Genomic DNA, 18,417 nt, shown 5'->3' with positions numbered 1-18,417 from the left:
GTCAGTAGGTCAAATAATAGAAAAATCTTGTGACCTCTGTAAAGGCCATATTTTTCGTGGGATCTGTATGAAAGTTGGTCTGAATGTTCATCTTGATGATATCTAGGTCAAGTTCGAAACAGGGTCATGTGCGGTCAAAAACTAGGTCAATAGGTCTAAAAATAGAAAAACTTTGTGACCTCTCTAGAGGCCATACTTGTGAATGGATCTCCACAAAAATTAGTCAGAATGTTCACCTTGATGATATCTAGATCAAGTTTGAAACTGGGTCACTTGCCTTAAAAAACTAGGTCAGTAGGGCAAATAATAAAAAAACCTTGTGACCTCTCTAGAGGCCGTACTTTTCATGGGATCTGTATGAAAGTTGGTCTGAATGTTCATCTTGATGATATCTAGGTCATGTTTGAAACTGGGTCAACTGTGGTCAAAAACTAGGTCAGTAGATCTAAAATTATTAAAATCTTTTGACCTCTCTAGAGGCCATATTTTTCAATGGATCTTCATGAAAATTGATCTGAATGTTCACCTTGATGATATCTAGGTCGGTTTCGAAACTGGGTCACGTGTGGTCAAAAACTAGGCCAGTAGGTATGAAAATAGAAAAATCTTGTGACCTCTCTAGAGGCCATATTTTTCATGAGATCTTCATGAAAATTAGTGAGAATGTTCACCTTGATGATATCTAGGTAAAGTTCAAAACAGGGTCACGTACCTTCGAAAACTAGGTCAATAGGTCAAATAATAGAAAAACCTTGTGACCTCTCTAGAGACCATATTTTTCAATGGATCTTCATGAAAATTGGTCAGAATTTTTATCTTGATAATATCTAGGTCAAGTTCAAAACTGGGTCACATGAGCTCAAAAACTAGGTCACTATGTCAAATAATAGAAAAAACTACGTCATACTCAAAACTGGGTCATGTGGGAAGAGGTGAGCGATTCAGGACCATCATGGTCCTCTTGTTTAAAAATTAATTACATGAGAACAGGATAGAATTAAGTCAGACAGTAAAATTCAGTAGCAGAATATCACGTTTTTCTTGAAAAAGCCATTTTGAAATATGCAAATGAAATTATGCATAATTTATGTATGTAATTCTTTTTTTTTTTAAATGTGGAAGGATTTGTTGGATATTATTTACTTAATTACACAATGTTTGTGTATTGTGACACCTTGCATTCCTAGATAGTTAGATGGGAGGACACAAGCATTTTGGTAAAAGGGAACCCCATGGTGTCTCGAGCTCATGCAGCTGTTATCATGGGCAAATTGGCTAACTAGGAAAACTTACGGAAGACAATATATATCTAGTGTCATTCTTTCTCTACCTCTCATTCATACGGAGAAGTTGCGACATACTTGCAGCGATCAAGGTTTTGATGGTAATATAGGGTGGAGTAACTCAAGTCTGCAGTACTGTTAGAAATTCAGTGTTGAATTTGTCAAAATAAACTAAGCTAACATTGAATATCTGTGCCAGGTTGCTATAGAAGAGGAAGATGAAGGGACATCATCTGAGGAAGAAAAGGTGAAAACTGATGTTCATAATGAAACTGAGAAGCCCAAGAAGAAAGATGAACCTAAAGTGGTAGATATAGAGGAAACTGTTGCTGATCTTGCTTTGGAACAGAAGAAGCTTGATAAACTCAGGTATGGTATTCTGTGAAATAGTTAATATTCATTCACGGCATTGGGCCTCCGTGGCTGAGTGGTTAAGGTCTTTGACTTTGAATCACTTGCCCCTCACTGATGTGGGTTCAAGCCTCACTTGGGGCATTGAAATCTTCATGAGAGGAAGCCATACTGCAGGCTTAAGGAAGGTAGGTGGTTTTGCCCATGATGAAATAATGCACTGTTGGGCATCTGGGGGTCTTCCACCAGCATTAAAGCATGAAAGTCGCCCAACAAAAACAAAATTCATATTCATGGGGTGTAATTTTCTTGGATTTAGTTATTGAATCAATCCAGATTAAATGCAGGTGAGCAAATAAAATTCCCATACATCTTATGCTTAATATTTGAAATCCAAAAAGTTATATCCCCATGAAAAAGCTGTTTTGGCTAAAACAAAATTACATGCACACAGAAAACCCCAAGGAATGAATAAAATTCTCATTTATTTAGTCTTTGAAATTTCTCACAGAACATCTGTGTTGGGCTGATGTCAGGCATTTTTAAGAGCATGTTGATTTTCACAGAAGACAGAAATCAGGGGACAGATTGAATATCAAAAAGAAAAATATATTATAGATAAATAGTTGAAATGCCTCTGCTGTATACAGATATGCAGTGATATTACAACCAGGCCCCATGTTCAGAAAGAACATTCATTCTTAGCTGAGTTTGATAATGAAACTTTATTTGTCATTATGTCTCCCCCCATATTGTTTTTGCCTTTGCTGTCTGTCCGTCCGTCCACATTAAGCTTGTCCGGCTTTCACAGGTCAAACTGCTGGCCGGATTTCGATGAAACTTCACAGGAGTGATCAGTACCAAGCCTAGTTGTGCATATCGCTGACACATTCAGCTTCGCTGAACAAAATGGCTGCAAGAGCTAAGGATAGAAAAATCTTGTCCGGCTTTCACAGGTCAAACTGCTGGCTGGATTTCGGCGAAACTTCACAGGAGTGATCAGTACCAACCCTAGTTATGCATATCGCTGGTACGTTCCGCTTTGCTGCATAAAATGGCCACCAGAGCTCAAAATAGAAAAATATTGTCCGGCTTTCACAGGTCAAACTGTTGGACAGATTTCGACGAACCTTCACAGGAGTGATCAGTACAAAGCCTAGTTGTGCATATCACCGACACGTTCGGCTTCGCTGCACAAAATGGCCACCAGAGCTAAAGGTATACATAGGAGGGAGACATACCTTCTAGTTTACATCTAAATGGCATGTTTAAAACTAAATTTTAAGTTAATAACTGTATTCAAGTAGCTATTCAGTATTGGTGGTCAGTCTCAGTTGGAATTTAACCTTGAAGTTTAAGTAAAATTGATACTAAAATTTCAAACTCAAACTCAGCTGAGATCGAAAATTTTGTGAACATGGCCAGATTCTGGGTTTAGTGTAAGATATGACATTACTGGTTGGATAGAGGTAGGAAATGTAAAAAGAGTATTCCATTGATACTAATAAAAGAATAGTTTCATTTTTGATTAGTTCTTTGGACTTTAATGAAAAATTCTTAAAATATCGCAATCAGAATAACATTTTTTTTTTATTCCACATGTTGAAAAGAATTTGAGATTTCACCTTTGCTTGTATGTTTGTAGAGGTTTTGTGAAGTACCAGCGAGCCACATACCAGTACCGAGATGCCACTGTACGTCAGAAAGACTGGAAAGAGATCTACAATCACCGGCAAGTGAAGGATGGGCTGAAGGTACAAGCTGCCAGGTGTATGGACTGTGGGGTCCCTTTCTGCCAATCTGACCATGGATGTCCTCTCGGAAACATCATACCTAAATGGAATGATCTGGTTTTCAGGGTATGTTATAAAGCTATCTCTGATAAATATTGTATTAGTAAGTATTTTTGCATTTCCTAAATTTTACAAATATTCTTTAAAAGGTCTTCTTGCTTGGGGTAATTGCCATTGAAAAATTTGTGATTTAGTTTATGTAATGTTTTAACTGTTCTTAAAATTTTGTCACAGAAAAATTCTACGGTGCTTAATATGTTAATTGTTTTGTAAGGTGACTACACTTGAAATTTACCTTTAGCTTCATTTAATCTCTAATAGTGGTTTGATTTAAATGTAATATTCAAGATTGGGTATGTAATTTTGTACATTGTGAATATTCCAAATTTCTAAGATGCAAAAATTAACTAATAGAAAATGTAAATAATGATGTTTTAAATTTTTGATAGAGCTTAAGACATCAAGTGAAGAAAATTTTCGCTAAGATTGTTAAAGTTTGCAAACCAACCAAAGTATGCCTTTGAACAAGAAATTTTGTTGAAGTGTGTTATGCATTGGACTATATTGCCTTGTGCAAAAGCAAAAGATTGAATGATGTGGAGTTAATTACTCACTTATAAAATTTCTATGACAGGGTAACTGGAAGGAAGCACTAGCCCAGCTGCTGCAGACCAACAATTTCCCGGAGTTTACAGGACGTGTTTGTCCAGCTCCATGTGAGGTCAGTTTTTCACCATTTACTGCATATTGATTCTTGTGCCTTATTGGTTCTCTGTTAACTTGATCCTCATTGGTTTTATATTAACTTGTTTCTCATTGGTTCTCTGTTAACTTGATTCTAATTGGTGTTCTGTTACTTGTTCCTCATTGGTTCTCTGTTAAGCCAACCCAGTTAGTGGGAAGATTACATGACTACCAATTCAGACCTCTAGGAGCTCCCTGGTACATGCATGTCATGAAAAGGGCACATACAGCGATAACTGGGTCAGCACCCTAACTAGGTCAAAGTATTACCTAGTTATTCATCTTGGAAAGTTTTCAATTACTTAGGGGAAAATCGAGAGTTTTTAATACTTTAAACATATTTTAAACACTATTGTAAAATGACATGATTGTTGAAATAGAAGAGATTAGAGCATCTCACAGGTTTACTGAGTAGTTAAGAAATAATTTATAGCAAAAGAGTGTTTTAACACTATTTATGCACGATGGGCGGTTATACGTTTGGCGTAATAATTTCATGAGGGCGCAGCCAGAGTTAAATTATTTGTACGACGTATTACCGCCCGAGTTTATAAATAATGTTAAAACACAGTTTTGCTATAATTTCGATTCTAATATGCCCTTAATCTGAAACAGTAGATAAAATATAGTAGCGCTCTTTCTTGGTCGCAACAAAAACATTGACGTCACCACACGTTAACGTGACATCATTGTGGCGTAAGAGTGTTTTTAGAGAAAAGCATATTAGAATAAAGTTTTAACTTTAGGCATACCTGTCAGGGATATGATGTTAAATCTGGTGTCTAGTACTGTATTTGAAGTTATTTGTTCATTAGCTCATGTTGGGAATTTACAAAAAGTCCTAGAACTGATCATAAAATTCTGAAAACCTGTCAGGTTAAGCTGTAGCCAGTTTAGAACTGAAATCTTATTGAAAACCTTAAAACTGTAAATAAATTCTATAGTGGTTCCATCTGGCATTACTTAAGCATATCTGTATGTACATGTTCGTGAAGAAAATTTGTGTAGATTGTTATGTGTGTTAAGTTAAACCACAGAAGATAGTTTTTACATGTGTTTTATAAATGTGTATGCCTAACAAGTGTTTTGAATTGGTTAATATATAAGTACATTTACATAATAAAAACACTTTATGTGCTACTTTTACCTACTGTGTATCAGAATTTTCGCTTTGATTGCAGGGTGCATGTGTACTAGGTATCAATGCTCCAGCAGTAACCATAAAGAATATAGAGAACACCATCATTGACTATGCATTTGAACAAGGCTGGATTGTGCCACAGGTACCCTCAGTGAGGACTGGCAAAAAGATCGCAGTTGTTGGAAGTGGACCTGCAGGAATGGCTGCAGCAGAACAACTGAATAAGGTATACTTCTAAAAGCTTTCAAGTAGATTTAGTAATTGTTATAGGCAAATGAAAACAGAAATCCATTTGATTAGCCCATAGGGTAGAATTGAAGAGGTCACAAGTTCAGACTGTGGACGAGAAGAGTTTTTTGCATATGAATTCATTTTTCCTTCCATGTCTGATTCATGATTATTTTACTGTCTACCTGCTCTTCTGTATGTCCCAAAAGTCTTGTATGTGTAGATATATGTAAAGAAAAAGAATCCTTTAAAAAGTCTTACTACCAGAATGAGGACACTTTCTAGATTTCAAACAACCCCATTTTAAAATTCAAAGCATGATTCTTAGTTACATTGTATACTTTGATATTCTTAATTGTAGGCTGGTCATTTAGTGACTGTATATGAAAGAAATGACCGGATTGGCGGACTGCTGAGATATGGTATTCCATCAATGAAACTGTCAAAGGAGGTAAGCTTATTAACCAAATGTAGTGTTTTTCTTACATCCGTCACTATGAAAACCATTTACTCTCTACTTAGCTAGAGTTAAAGGTATTGTTTCTCACATAAGCAGTTACATTTATAAATTTCATGTAAGAGGTCTTACATTTTTCACTGACTGCCTTTCTAATTATCCCAGGTAAAAGCGATGTCCCTAAAATTTGGGAATTTTCATGCCCCGAAGGGAGGCATATAGTTTTTGAACCGTCTGTCTGTCGGTCTGTTGGTCTGTCCGCAATTTTCGTGTCCGGTCCATATCTTTGTCATCGATGGATGGATTTTCAAATAACTTGGCATGAATGTGTACCACAGTAAGACGACGTGTCGCGCGCAAGACCCAGGTCCTGAGCTCAAAGGTCAAGGTCACACTTAGACGTTAAAGGATAGTGCATTGATGGGCGTATCCGTTCCATATCTTTGTCATGGATGGATGGATTTTCAAATAACTTGGCATGAATGTGTACCACAGTAAGACGACGTGTCGTGCGCAAGACCCAGGTCCGTAGCTCAAAGGTCAAGGTCACACTTAGATGTTAAAGGATAGTGCATTGATGGGCGTGTCCGGTCCATATCTTTGTCATCGATCGATGGATTTTTCAAATAACTTGGCATGAATGTGTACCACAGTAAGACGACGTGTCGCGCGCAAGATCCAGGTCTGTAGCTCAAAGGTCAAGGTCACACTTAGACGTTAAAGGATAGTGCATTGATGGGCGTGTCCGGTCCATATCTTTGTCATCGATGGATGGATTTTCAAATAACTTAGCATGAATGTGTACCACAGTAAGACAACGTGTCACACGCAAGACCCAGGTCCGTAGCTCAAAGGTCAAGGTCACACTTAGACAGTAAAGGTCATTTTTCATGATAGTGCATTGATGGGCGTGTCTGGTCCATATCTTTGTCATTCATGCATGGATTTTAAAATAACTATGCATGAATGTGTGACACAGTAAGACGACTTGTCGCGCGCAAGACCCAGCTCCATAGGTCAAAGGTCCTAAACTCTAACATCGGCCATAACTATTCATTCAAAGTGCCATCGGGGGCATGTGTCATCCTATGGAGACAGCTCTTGTTTTCTATGAATATTTTTTTTCTAATTAAATTTTGGGACAGTAAAAAAAATCTTTTTTATTTTTTAGTCCCAAAACTTGAGGAAAATACAGTATGCGCATTGGTATTTGTACCTTGTTTCTAGTTTCACTTTGGGCCAAATAGCGAATCATTTCAATGGTATAATACATTTTTGTGGAAAGTGTGAAAGGTGAAAGTGAAACTACATGAAGTTTGCTATAGATCTTTGTTCCTTGTATTGATGTGTGTTGTATTTTGGATATTCATTCTTAAAACTTTTAATTACCTAGGTTGTAGATCGTCGTGTAAAACTGATGGAAGATGAGGGTGTAACATTTGTTAGTGGAGTAGAGATTGGTAAAGACAAGCTGGGTTCTGAGCTAGCTAAAGAGTATGATGCTATGCTGCTGTCTATGGGTGCTGCATGGCCGAGAGACTTGCCAATTCCTGGTATATATATAGTTACTGAAACTGTTACAAATGTTGAGCATTATTCATTCTAAACTTAGAATAAAATAAGTAAATATTTAATGTATATATACTGTTGTAAGAGTTTGCATAGAAAGTAAGTGCTAGAAGAGCAAACAGAAAATATGTCTATCCAAGCAAGATGTCAGAAAAAGTGTGTGCCTTTTTCAAGCTGTAGAAAGTGTAACCAATGAACATGATTTTAAGATAACCTGTCAAATGTAAAAGAACTTTGGCAGTGTGTTAGAATTAGCCATAATCTTTACTGATTAGTGTTCTGGAAAAATACAGTGTTTCATAGCAAAATTAAATCCAATGGTATACCTGGAATGTGATTACAGGGAGACAGTTGGAAGGAATCCACTTTGCAATGACATTCCTGGAAACCTGGCAGAAAGTACAGCAGGGTAACCAGTTAGAATACCTGAAATTGTACGCCAAAGATAAGGACGTGGTCGTTATAGGAGGTGGTGACACTGGCTGTGACTGTATAGCTACCTCACTTAGACATGTATGTATGCTTAATTATTTCTTAGGGCAGTTCACTTTGTTATGGTCTAAAATTAGATATTATATGTTAAGTGGCTGTGTTATATCAATATGTAGTTTAAAGTATAAGACCTGGGAGGATATTTGTTTGTTTCAGACTAAAATTGAAATATCTTTCACGAGTAAATGCAAGATGCAACAAGTTAAAATGTAAGATATGGTGTTCATGAGTGAAACATATTTGATCTTACATGTAAAACAAACAAATTTTCATTTTAGCTTGACTGTTCAAAGAATAGGTAGAGCTATTGGACTTGCCCGTGTGTCCGCGCCCTGATTCGGTTAAGTTTTTGTATGTAAGCTGGTATCATAGTAACCAGTGGATTGAAACTTCACACACTTATTCATGTTGATAAACTCAGTTATATTGCACAAGTTCCTTAACTATGTTTTACTTTTTTACAAAATAATGCTCCTTTTTCAACTTAGAAAGCTTTGATTAAGTTTTTGTATGTAAGCTGGTATCTCAGTACCCATTAATGGGAATTGAGTGAAACTTCACACACTTGTTCACTTTCATGATCTGACATGCAGTGCTCAGGTTCCATAACTCTACTCTGCATTTTTTCAAAATAATGCCCCTTTTTCGACATAGCAGTTTTTTGTTAAGTTTTTGTATGTAAACTGGTATCTCAGTACCCACTAATGGAAATGGATTGAAACTTCATACACTTGTCCACTGTCATGAGCTGATATGCATTGTACATGTTCCATAACCCTATTTTGCATTTTCACAAAATTATGCCCCTTTTTCAAGTTATATTCATTTAGTTGACAAGGGTATTGCATAGTTGAGCGTTGCTGTCCACAAACAGCTCTTGTTATTTTATGTTCAGACTAAATTCACTTAATTTATAGTTTCTTGTCAAAGAAAAACTATATTTTATATTTTTCACTGAAAATATGAGATATGTTTCAGTCTATTAGTTCGATAATTCACTGAAAAACATGTAATAAAATGTATTAATGTATAGTTATTCAATTTTTGTGGTTTCAGCTGCTTTAATGGATATTTTATTTTAAGGGATATTAATTCATGGATTTCAAGTTTTGAACATACCCGTATTTAATTTTGTGGATTAACTTAACCACAAAATATATTGCCCCTATGAAAATTCCTGATTTCATAATAGTGTATATGTTTACATGATGCATACTATAGAGATGAATCTGAGATAATTTTAGGGCATTGAAAAGGTATCTGGATAAGGAAGATTGAAGAGAGGTTAATGCAACCATTGTTGTTTGTTTCATAATTATTTCAGCAGTCCTGTAAAAACATGTGAAGACAAGCTTTCTGTTGTCTTTTCTAGGGAGCAAAATCAATTACATCATTTGAGATTCTACCTACACCACCAAAGACACGAGGCCCAGGCAACCCATGGCCAACATTCCCACGTGTGTTTAAGATGGATTATGGGCATGAGGAAGTAGAAATTAAATATGGACGAGACCCTAGAATCTTCAATATAGCAAGCAGGGTAATTTATTATCAGATATCTTCATTCTAACTACATGTAGTAGTTTTAAATTGTTTTACAGAAATAAAACTTTTACTGTAAAAGATTTTTTAGGTAGTTTTACTTAAAGTTTTATTCATATAATTCTTAACTTTATTAAAATCAAGCTGACATCAATAAGTACTGACAGTTACAAGTTTCTCTCTATTTATAGACAGTAGCAATAATTCACATGGTTTGAAAGTCAGACAATTGTGAAGTTTCTATCTTTTAAACTTATCTGAGCATAAAGCGGTCATGATGAGCTGTGTAGAGTCATTGTATGTCTGTTGTTCTTCTGTCTGTCATTCACAATGTCTTTATAGAACATCTCCTCTTAAACCACAAAGTCAATTTCACCCAAACTTTCATACTAATCCAAATAATAGAACTGAAATTTTGCTGATCAGTACCAGTATGAAATAAATATTTTAATCATTTTAGGAATTTTTGGATGATGGGAAAGGTCATGTATGTGGCATCAAGACCTATATGGTAGAGTGGGTGAAGAATGAGGCTGGTCGCTGGGATATGAAGGAGATACCAGGTATATATGTTAATAAAAACACGGGTCTGATCCTAAATGTTATAAAACTGTAGACCAGTCTAACACTAAGATAAAAGTAGAATTGACCAAATGAAAGGTTGCAGTTTGTAACTGAGTTGTATAGCATTATATTCTTGACATGTGTTTGCTGTTGACAGCTTTTGATACTTGGTAGAGTACTGAGAGCTATTAAAGAGATATAGGGCATACATTAGGAGTAGTTCAGAGTAGTGAATGTATGTATAATACATTATCGTTTCCGGGATAGGAAATGGTATGTGTATATAAAACTGATTTCCTAAATCTTTAATACCCTTTCCAGGCTCTGAGAAGGTTTTCAAGGCTGACCTGGTATTGCTGGCTATGGGTTTCCTTGGACCAGAGAAGAAGGTGATTGAAGAAATGTCCATGAAAACAGACCCAAGAGGAAATATACAAACACCAGAACACAAGTACTCCACCAGTGTACCTCATGTTTATGCAGCTGGAGGTACGTTATTAAACATCATTTATCACTGGAGAGTAGTCTTGGTGATAGTTATTTCTATGGCCCCTTAAGGGAGGCATGTAGCAGCTACACTATCTGTACATTCATTAATTAGTCAGTCTGTCTGAAACACATTGTATTAGGGCTGCAACTTTAAAATGGTTCAAGAGATTTCACTGAAACTTTGCATATTGTATGCATGACGAAAAAGTTTGTTACATACAATAGTCTGTTGTATACTTCCTAGTCGAAGATCTCGGGGCAAGGACCCAATTCACAGGCAAGAGCATTTCACTCAGGGTGGAAAGGTGGAGGGTGAGTTGGGTGGCATTTTTCACTATTTGTGACATCCATTGTTTCTTTTTAACATCACTGGCAGACTAACATGAAAAGAAACTATGAACATTTATGTATTATCAAGGAGCAATCACAATGTTGAAAATCACATAGAGCTATCTAGGTGGGCCGGTGGTCTAGTGGTAACACGCTTGACTGTCAATCAGGAGGTCCGGGGTTGGAATCCCGGTCCAGGCACTGGAAATTTCTGAGATGCTCTTGAGTGTCTCCCACCTAACTAGAGGCCTGTATTGGTTCTTCCCAGGAAAGATGGCTTCGGGTGTATCGGTGCTATACACCGGGCACATTAAAGAACCAGACTGTCTAATCAAAATAGCTAGGCTAAGTTAGCCGGACACATCTGTATCTGAAAAGTTCTCTCTGTCTGTTCTGGGGACTTTATCTCACTCTGTCCCTCTGGTCAGATAGCTCTGTGTCTGTACTAGTAGAGGATGATTTCCCGCCCTGTGTGGCTGCAGTATGTGTTAAGCACCTTTGAACGCGTTTATCATGAAAAGGGCACTATATAAATCTGGTATAATAAAATATATAAATCAACAGAAGACTTCTTCTGTCAGTTCTGATGCTAAATAATGTCTTTTCTACATGTATGACACCTCTGTAACCTTTAGCCTGCTAAATTTCTAAAACAGGCCAGTCCATCATTCAGTCTGGGCAATACCATTTATTGTTCAATAGGATGTTTACTAAAAATTTACTGACTGAATAGCAGTCAGTGCAGACCATGATCAAATGTGTTTTTGACCTGCACAGTGTAATAATAAAATCCGTTTGTTTTATATTTTTAGCTCACCTGAGCATGAAGTTTCTTTAAATGGCATCTCCTCTAAAACCACTAAATGAATTCAGGTGGTCTTCTACCAAAGTTGTTCAAACGGTTCCAGTGTATGTTATGTCAATTCAGTTATTTTCTATTTGAGCTGTCATTTAATTTTCTTTTCATGTCTTTAACTTGAAATTTCCAGGCCTTTGAAACGCAATTTTCAGATATTCTGTAGTTGTTTTGATAGCAAAGTGATTGTTCTACTTCATAGATGTAGATTAAGATACAAGTGAAAAGTTTGACAAGCCAGTGAAAGAGAGCTTATACAAGCATAAATGGGTCTTACTGTATTTTCTGTCTTCAGATTGTAGAAGGGGCCAATCTTTAGTAGTTTGGGCAATTTCTGAGGGTCGTCAGGCAGCAAGACAGATTGACCTTGACCTTATGGGTAAGACAGCCCTTGCTGGACCTGGTGGAATAGTTTACCAGCCAGAACTGTAAACAAAGGAAGGAAGAATATATTTGATTTGAGGGAGAAATGCTATCAAGAGGGAGATATCAAAGAGGGTATATTTTACTATAGACAGAACTGCTGTCAAGAGGGAGGCGTACTTTACCAAGAATCACAGCATCTCCGAACCTGCTGTTACATTCTCCAAATATGTGTTAAACATTCTTTTAATTGAGCTGAGACTGTCCCTATTGTGTGCCTGGGAGATTTGGATGGAGGACGTCTGACAGTTATGCATAAAATATGTGTGTGTACTCCACATGAATATTTTCATTGTAGATTAATTAAGTGTAATAACAAGTTGAGTGAAAACAGTCCTTTTCTTTCTGGCCATGAATTCTAAAAAAATTAAGTGGCAAGGTAATGCACAAAATTCTAAATTCTAGACTTATCAAGGGTTTCGAGCAATCCAAATAAAAAAAAATTGGGGTAAACTGCCGGGGATTGCAAGGGTTGATTAGAACAGTGCTCAGGCTTGTGATATGTAACTGTATCTGTTTAATTTGGATGGTGCCATGTCACTAAGTAACACTGTTGTTGGAAGTCTTGTTTTGTTTGTCTCTTTGTTAGAAAATCCACATGTGTTAATTCCTTGTTGTGATACTGCTTGTTGAAAACTATTTTCTTATTTTCTTTGATAATTTATAAAAAAGAAATATTTTCTGTTGACAGAGTTTATCCACCTTTGAAACACGTTTTAAAGATACCGTATTTTCCCGTATTAACGCCCCCGGGGGCGTTACATTTTCCAAAGAGGGGGCGTTTATTTGGGGTAAAAAAATAAAAAATGAAAATTTTTACAAAACTTAAAAACATCGTTCAAACTAGCTGTAAAGTGTTTCTGTGTTGTTTAATCCCCCTAAAACGTAATTATTTGGCATCCAATTTAATGCAGTGTGTCTTTTATGCATTTAAATACGGTACCTCGTGTATTCCATGTCTGGCTTTTTGACACGCTCGCGACACTACACATTACGTCATGACCCAAACAGCTGTGTACTCCGATAACATTTTCCTTAGTACATGCGGGTAGCTAATAGTGCAATACACAATGTCAATGGTTTGACACGCTGCTGTGCCTGCTTTTAAATTAAAAAGTTCTTAAAACTGCCGAAGAAAAGGGTATATCGTAAACACATTGCTGCAAGTTTGTTTAAAGTCGGCAGGAAGCGTGTGCGCGAGTGGTGTAAAAACAAATCAAAAATGTATTTACCGTTTAATTTTCTGTTACGTACCGTACTTAGTGCAAATGTTTTGGACTTACGGTACATGGACTGTTTAAAAGTGTGTTTAATTTTTAATATATTGGACTTTAGTACTGTAAATTACTTATTATGTGGACTCATAAAAATGAGGTAGGTGATTTTTTCCCGTTCTTGTTGACTTTTTTCCCCTCCAAAATGGGTGGGGGGCGTTAATTAGAGGGGGGGCCTTAATTCGGGAAAATACGGTAGCCTATATATTTAATTTTATATATCTGTAAGATATAAAACACATTGTTTTTCATCATTTAATTCATGAGCTGCTTTGATTGGCTGAGAACATAACATATCTTTGTGTAAAATAGGTTTAATCTTGAATGTTACAAAATTGTTTCAAACGTCAAATTTAAATTTTATAGGGGTATGTATTTTTTAAGAATATTAAAATGAGTACCACTCACCAGTGCAGTTGACATGAATATTGTCAACCCACAGCTTTGCCACAGGCGATATTTTGTTTCTTGACAGTAATCATGTCATCCTCACGGTGCTTACTATTATTTATTTGAATTTTGTATTCAGGTGATCAATGCTTCTACCTTCTTGCTCTGCTTTAATGCTGTTAATGAAAATGGTTAAAGTCTTTTGTAGCAAGAAATATCCACATGTTCTGTGAAATAGATATTGTACAAGGGTATGAGTGCAGTTTTACTCTCGTGAAAAATTAGCATATACTTCTCTATTAAGAACTAGCTAAGCGTCTTTAAACGAGGTATTTACACTGAATGAATGATAAATTAATAACATCACCAAAAATTACATGACAGTGTGGGTGTAAAATTTTACCCATCAGAAGTGTGAGATACTGACCTCTTGTCCTATTGTAAAATCATTTTGAATTTTACTGAGTCCAAAGACCTTGCACTTATTGTTTACGAGAGTTGACATATGTTGTAAAAAAAGATAAGTTTCACATCAAGAACTTTCCCCTCATTTTTTGGCCAGAATAATATTTCTCTCCCTATGCCATGCAATATTTATTCTGCAGTGTTTGTGCATATTTCTTCATACAAATCTGTTAACATATAATGGTGGTTGCCATGTAGAAGTATATAGGATACACATAATTATGCTTTGTTGTAGCTTATTGTTGCTGGTGCATTGTTAACATATCATGTTAAAGATCGTTGGCATATTTATGATGATAATTTAACATATAAATAGGCTTTATATGTTGTAATTTGTGGTGCATTATGTTATTGCTATATAATCAGATGTTTGTTATTTCTGTGTTACTCACACTGTAAGTGTTATATTGTTAATCATACATATCTATATTTCACTGAACAAAATTTTACTATTGAGATGATATTGAGATTTTGTATTTGCAATTGGTATAGACTGGAAAACTGACCTTTATGAAAATTGTCGCATAAAAACATGCATATATTTTATGTAAATTACAAAGTTGACATTCATGAAAATTAAAAAAAAAAAACGTGCATATATTATTTGTAAAATTACAAACTTTCTGGCTCAGATTCTCAAAAAATACTGTGGGCAAGAAAATTTGTCTGTTGTTTGTATTTGAATAGACAGGGTAAAAAGATTAAAAAGTATTTCATTAGTATAACCAGCAAATTTTCCAAAATGACTCATTGCATGTAAAAGTTTTGTCATATTGTTTGGTTATGTGATTCAATGAAAACAAGTGTCACTTGAAAAACGTTTGCTTCACATAGATTGACAGCAATGCAGCTTTAGTTTTGTAGGTGTTTTTTTTTTTTAAGACTGAAGATTTAAAATTGATGTATGAAATATATGAACAGAGCCATGTGCTGTTTGTTGCCGTGTATTTTTATTTTTTGGTATTCCACTTAGTATGCCTGGTATGGCAATTATTTTTGTGCATTTAGTTTCACTTTTCTGTTGTTAAATGGTGCTTAGTATCCATAGGTTATTTAAATTTCAGATTTTTGTATTTTTCAACTTTTAGCAAATTTTTGTTTTTTGTTTGAAATGATTTTATTTCTTTTGTATATAAAGAAAATAGCATAATTATAGAATCTCATATTTACCAGTAGTCTAGGTTTCTTCATTTGTGATTTCTTCTTTTTTTCTCATTTCATTATTGAGAGAAATGAACAAATATCTTTAGTCCCCCCCCCCCCCCCCCCCCCAATCCCACCACCACCACATCTGTTAGTCAAACTGTCCAGTCACATAAAATGAGATGCTGCTTTAACGTTTTAGGTGTTTTGAAACTTGGTACATGGATAATAAATATGTATCTTTTTATTTAGTTGCAATATCGAAAAATTTGCTGTGGCAATTAATAGTCCTAAAATTATGACAACAGAAGTGGCAAGAACACTTTAATACAAAGGGTAGATGGCAACATAAGAAATACGCATGTCCTTTTTATTTTGTTGCTGTATCAACAAAAAGTCAAAAATTATGACAAAAGTAGGACCTGCAGTAATTTCCAGTTTAAAAATATGTACCCATGGCAGCAGATAGCTGGCCTTTGCAGTAGGGGACTTTTATTGCTGGGCAATATAGTCTTGTTCACCAGTATTTAATTAACTTTAAAAGTCAAAAGGGTAAATAATATTTATATGATGTATGTAGAGTTAATCTACTGTTCTGGATGCAGACTATATTGCCATTATGCAATAATAGATTTTTCAAACATCCTATTTTTAAAGGTGTTGTGTGTTTTCTTGGATGCAGAAAGTTTTTCACCAAAACAACCATTTTAGATGGTGGACCCATAATTTTCAGAAAATTCCTTTCAGTGAAGAATTATCTATGATTAAATCATTTTCCCGCTGGTACAGAAAAACCATGTTCTCCATTAATGACCAAAGAGTGCCATATTAGCAAACAAGAATGCATGGTCATACAGAACTTGCCAGTTGACACCTTAAATAGGGTTGGAGAAAGGTTAGATATATATGTTACAGTATGTTTTTTTTTGGTACTTTATACTTTAGTTATGTGTTTCTATCCTGTTGTGCAGATACTGTATTTCTTTCTACGCATACTTATATAACTTGCAAGTAAGGATGATAAACTAAGTTTTAAGGTTATAAAGCGGAGATTGAAAACCAGTTTCAAAACTCTAGCATCTGATTGGTTGATTTGGAGCCAATTCTTTAAACTGACCAATGGGAAGGATGCTGATGCTGGTCTCCATACTAGGTTTTATATTAACTTTAGAACTTGTATTTATGCTTGATGGAATATTTTCTAAGCTACAGAAGAATTTTCTCTTAAACGTTTGTGTTACGTTCAGCATTTCATTTTGTAGTACAGCATTTAGATTTAGATACATTTTGTTGACATTTGAACAGTTTATTTCTTTAACTCAAGATAAAAAGTTGTTTTTATTACATGTTTTTGATTTAACTACCAACAGGATATATATGATTATGCCCCTAACAAATTGTTCTCTTATGTTCCCCGTGACTATTTGATAAAAGACATTGTGTCTGAAATCATTAGTCCTCCACCTCTGATTCATGTGGGGAAGTTGGCAGTTACTTGCGGAGAACAGGTCTGTACTGGTGCAGAAGCCAGGAACACTGGTTAGGTTAACTGCCCGCCGTTACATGACTGAAATACTGTTGAAAAAAACGGCATTAAACCCAAAACAAACAAACTTGTAGAAACTTTATTTTCATGCACAGCCAGACATACAGTCAAGTAATTATTTTAAAAATGCTTAGTTTTAATCTATGCAAAGCAATTTGAAATATCATCCTTGAAGTAAAATAGTCTCTTTTGTGGTACATGTTTGTATGTGTAGTATCATCCGTGTTTTGCAAATTACAAGAACTTTCATATTTATGTATTTGAAAATAAATAAATAAATTTTACACTCGAGATGATAATAAACTTTTTTAAGGAAGTGCATCCATAATGACAATTGGAAATTTCTGTTTTGTTGCACATTCTCCGTATTAGATTTAGGCATTGCCATCATGGTATGGACATATCCATGTGGAGCTACACAAATGGCAGAAGAATGCAGAAATGAGATGCAAGAATATATAGATAGAGGATTTTACATGAGTGTCTTTTCATATTGAATTTATTAAACTAGTTGAATAAAATGCGAGGCTCTGCCGAGCGTTTTATTAATTTTATTCAACAAGTTTAATAAATTCTGTGTGGAAAGTCACAAATGTAATATTCTTTTTATCACATGTTATCCTTTCATGTCGAAACATTAACAAATATACTTTCTTTTACTATATAAACAAGTCAACTTGACCAACATCTCCTATACCATAAACAACGTCGACGTCGAAGTTTTATTACACTAGTGAATTATCATTTTTATGTAATGGCTTTATTACACTCGCGCGAAGTCGAACGGGATAAATAAGGTTTAGTGTAAGATACGACAGTGTTGGTTGGATAAATGTATAAAAATTGCTGATAAATATTATGGATGCACTACCTTAAGATGTTTTTAGCAGATGGAAAGTCATAAAGCAAGCTCAGAATGTTTACTTTTATGAATTATTTCTTGGTAAAGATACACAAAGCAATTGATTTGCAAATTTCCTCTACAACAAATGAGGGCATTCACTTTTTTACGAGTATTTATTCACACTTAATATGGAAAGAATTGTCAGCGTCTGTGTCCAGTATACACAGTCAGCACTTTATGAGAAAATAAATCTTATTTGAAAAAAGAAAGTATTTTTGTCTATGATATTCCAGTTACAGCATTCATCATTTGGTAGTAGAGTGCCATAGTTTGGACTTTGTGTGAATTTCTAAAGTATAACTTACAGGGCAGAATATGACAAAATTGAATAGGTAACCAACCCTGGATTGTGAAAGGAATATTTCCATCAGATAGCTACCAAGATTCAAAAGGCAAAATTCCCATTCTTTTATCCCTACTTAGTAGAAAGTTA

General features: G+C 35.2%; 1 protein-coding gene across 4 annotated transcripts in view; it reads left to right on the top strand.

Annotated features, from left to right (window-relative positions):
* LOC123552518 (uncharacterized) overlaps positions 1-18,176 on the top strand; it is a 94,631-nt gene extending 76,455 nt beyond the window's left edge. For all 4 annotated transcript variants that reach the window (XM_053542040.1, XM_045342234.2, XM_053542039.1 and 1 more), the window contains 11 exons: positions 1,483-1,652; positions 3,280-3,493; positions 4,062-4,148; positions 5,353-5,538; positions 5,902-5,991; positions 7,391-7,550; positions 7,910-8,079; positions 9,431-9,598; positions 10,061-10,163; positions 10,486-10,653; positions 12,135-18,176. In XM_053542040.1, coding sequence (XP_053398015.1) covers positions 1,483-1,652; positions 3,280-3,493; positions 4,062-4,148; positions 5,353-5,538; positions 5,902-5,991; positions 7,391-7,550; positions 7,910-8,079; positions 9,431-9,598; positions 10,061-10,163; positions 10,486-10,653; positions 12,135-12,271 — 1,653 coding nt within the window. In that variant the 3' untranslated portion in view covers positions 12,272-18,176. The remainder of the gene's footprint in view (positions 1-1,482; positions 1,653-3,279; positions 3,494-4,061; positions 4,149-5,352; positions 5,539-5,901; positions 5,992-7,390; positions 7,551-7,909; positions 8,080-9,430; positions 9,599-10,060; positions 10,164-10,485; positions 10,654-12,134) is intronic.
* The last annotated feature ends 241 nt before the right edge of the window (positions 18,177-18,417 follow it).

This window comes from Mercenaria mercenaria, chromosome 4 (assembly GCF_021730395.1).
Source record: "Mercenaria mercenaria strain notata chromosome 4, MADL_Memer_1, whole genome shotgun sequence".
Classification (NCBI taxonomy): Eukaryota; Metazoa; Mollusca; class Bivalvia; order Venerida; family Veneridae; genus Mercenaria; species Mercenaria mercenaria.
The sequence above is the reverse complement of the archived record's forward strand: the minus strand, read 5'-3'. Positions and strand labels throughout refer to the sequence as shown.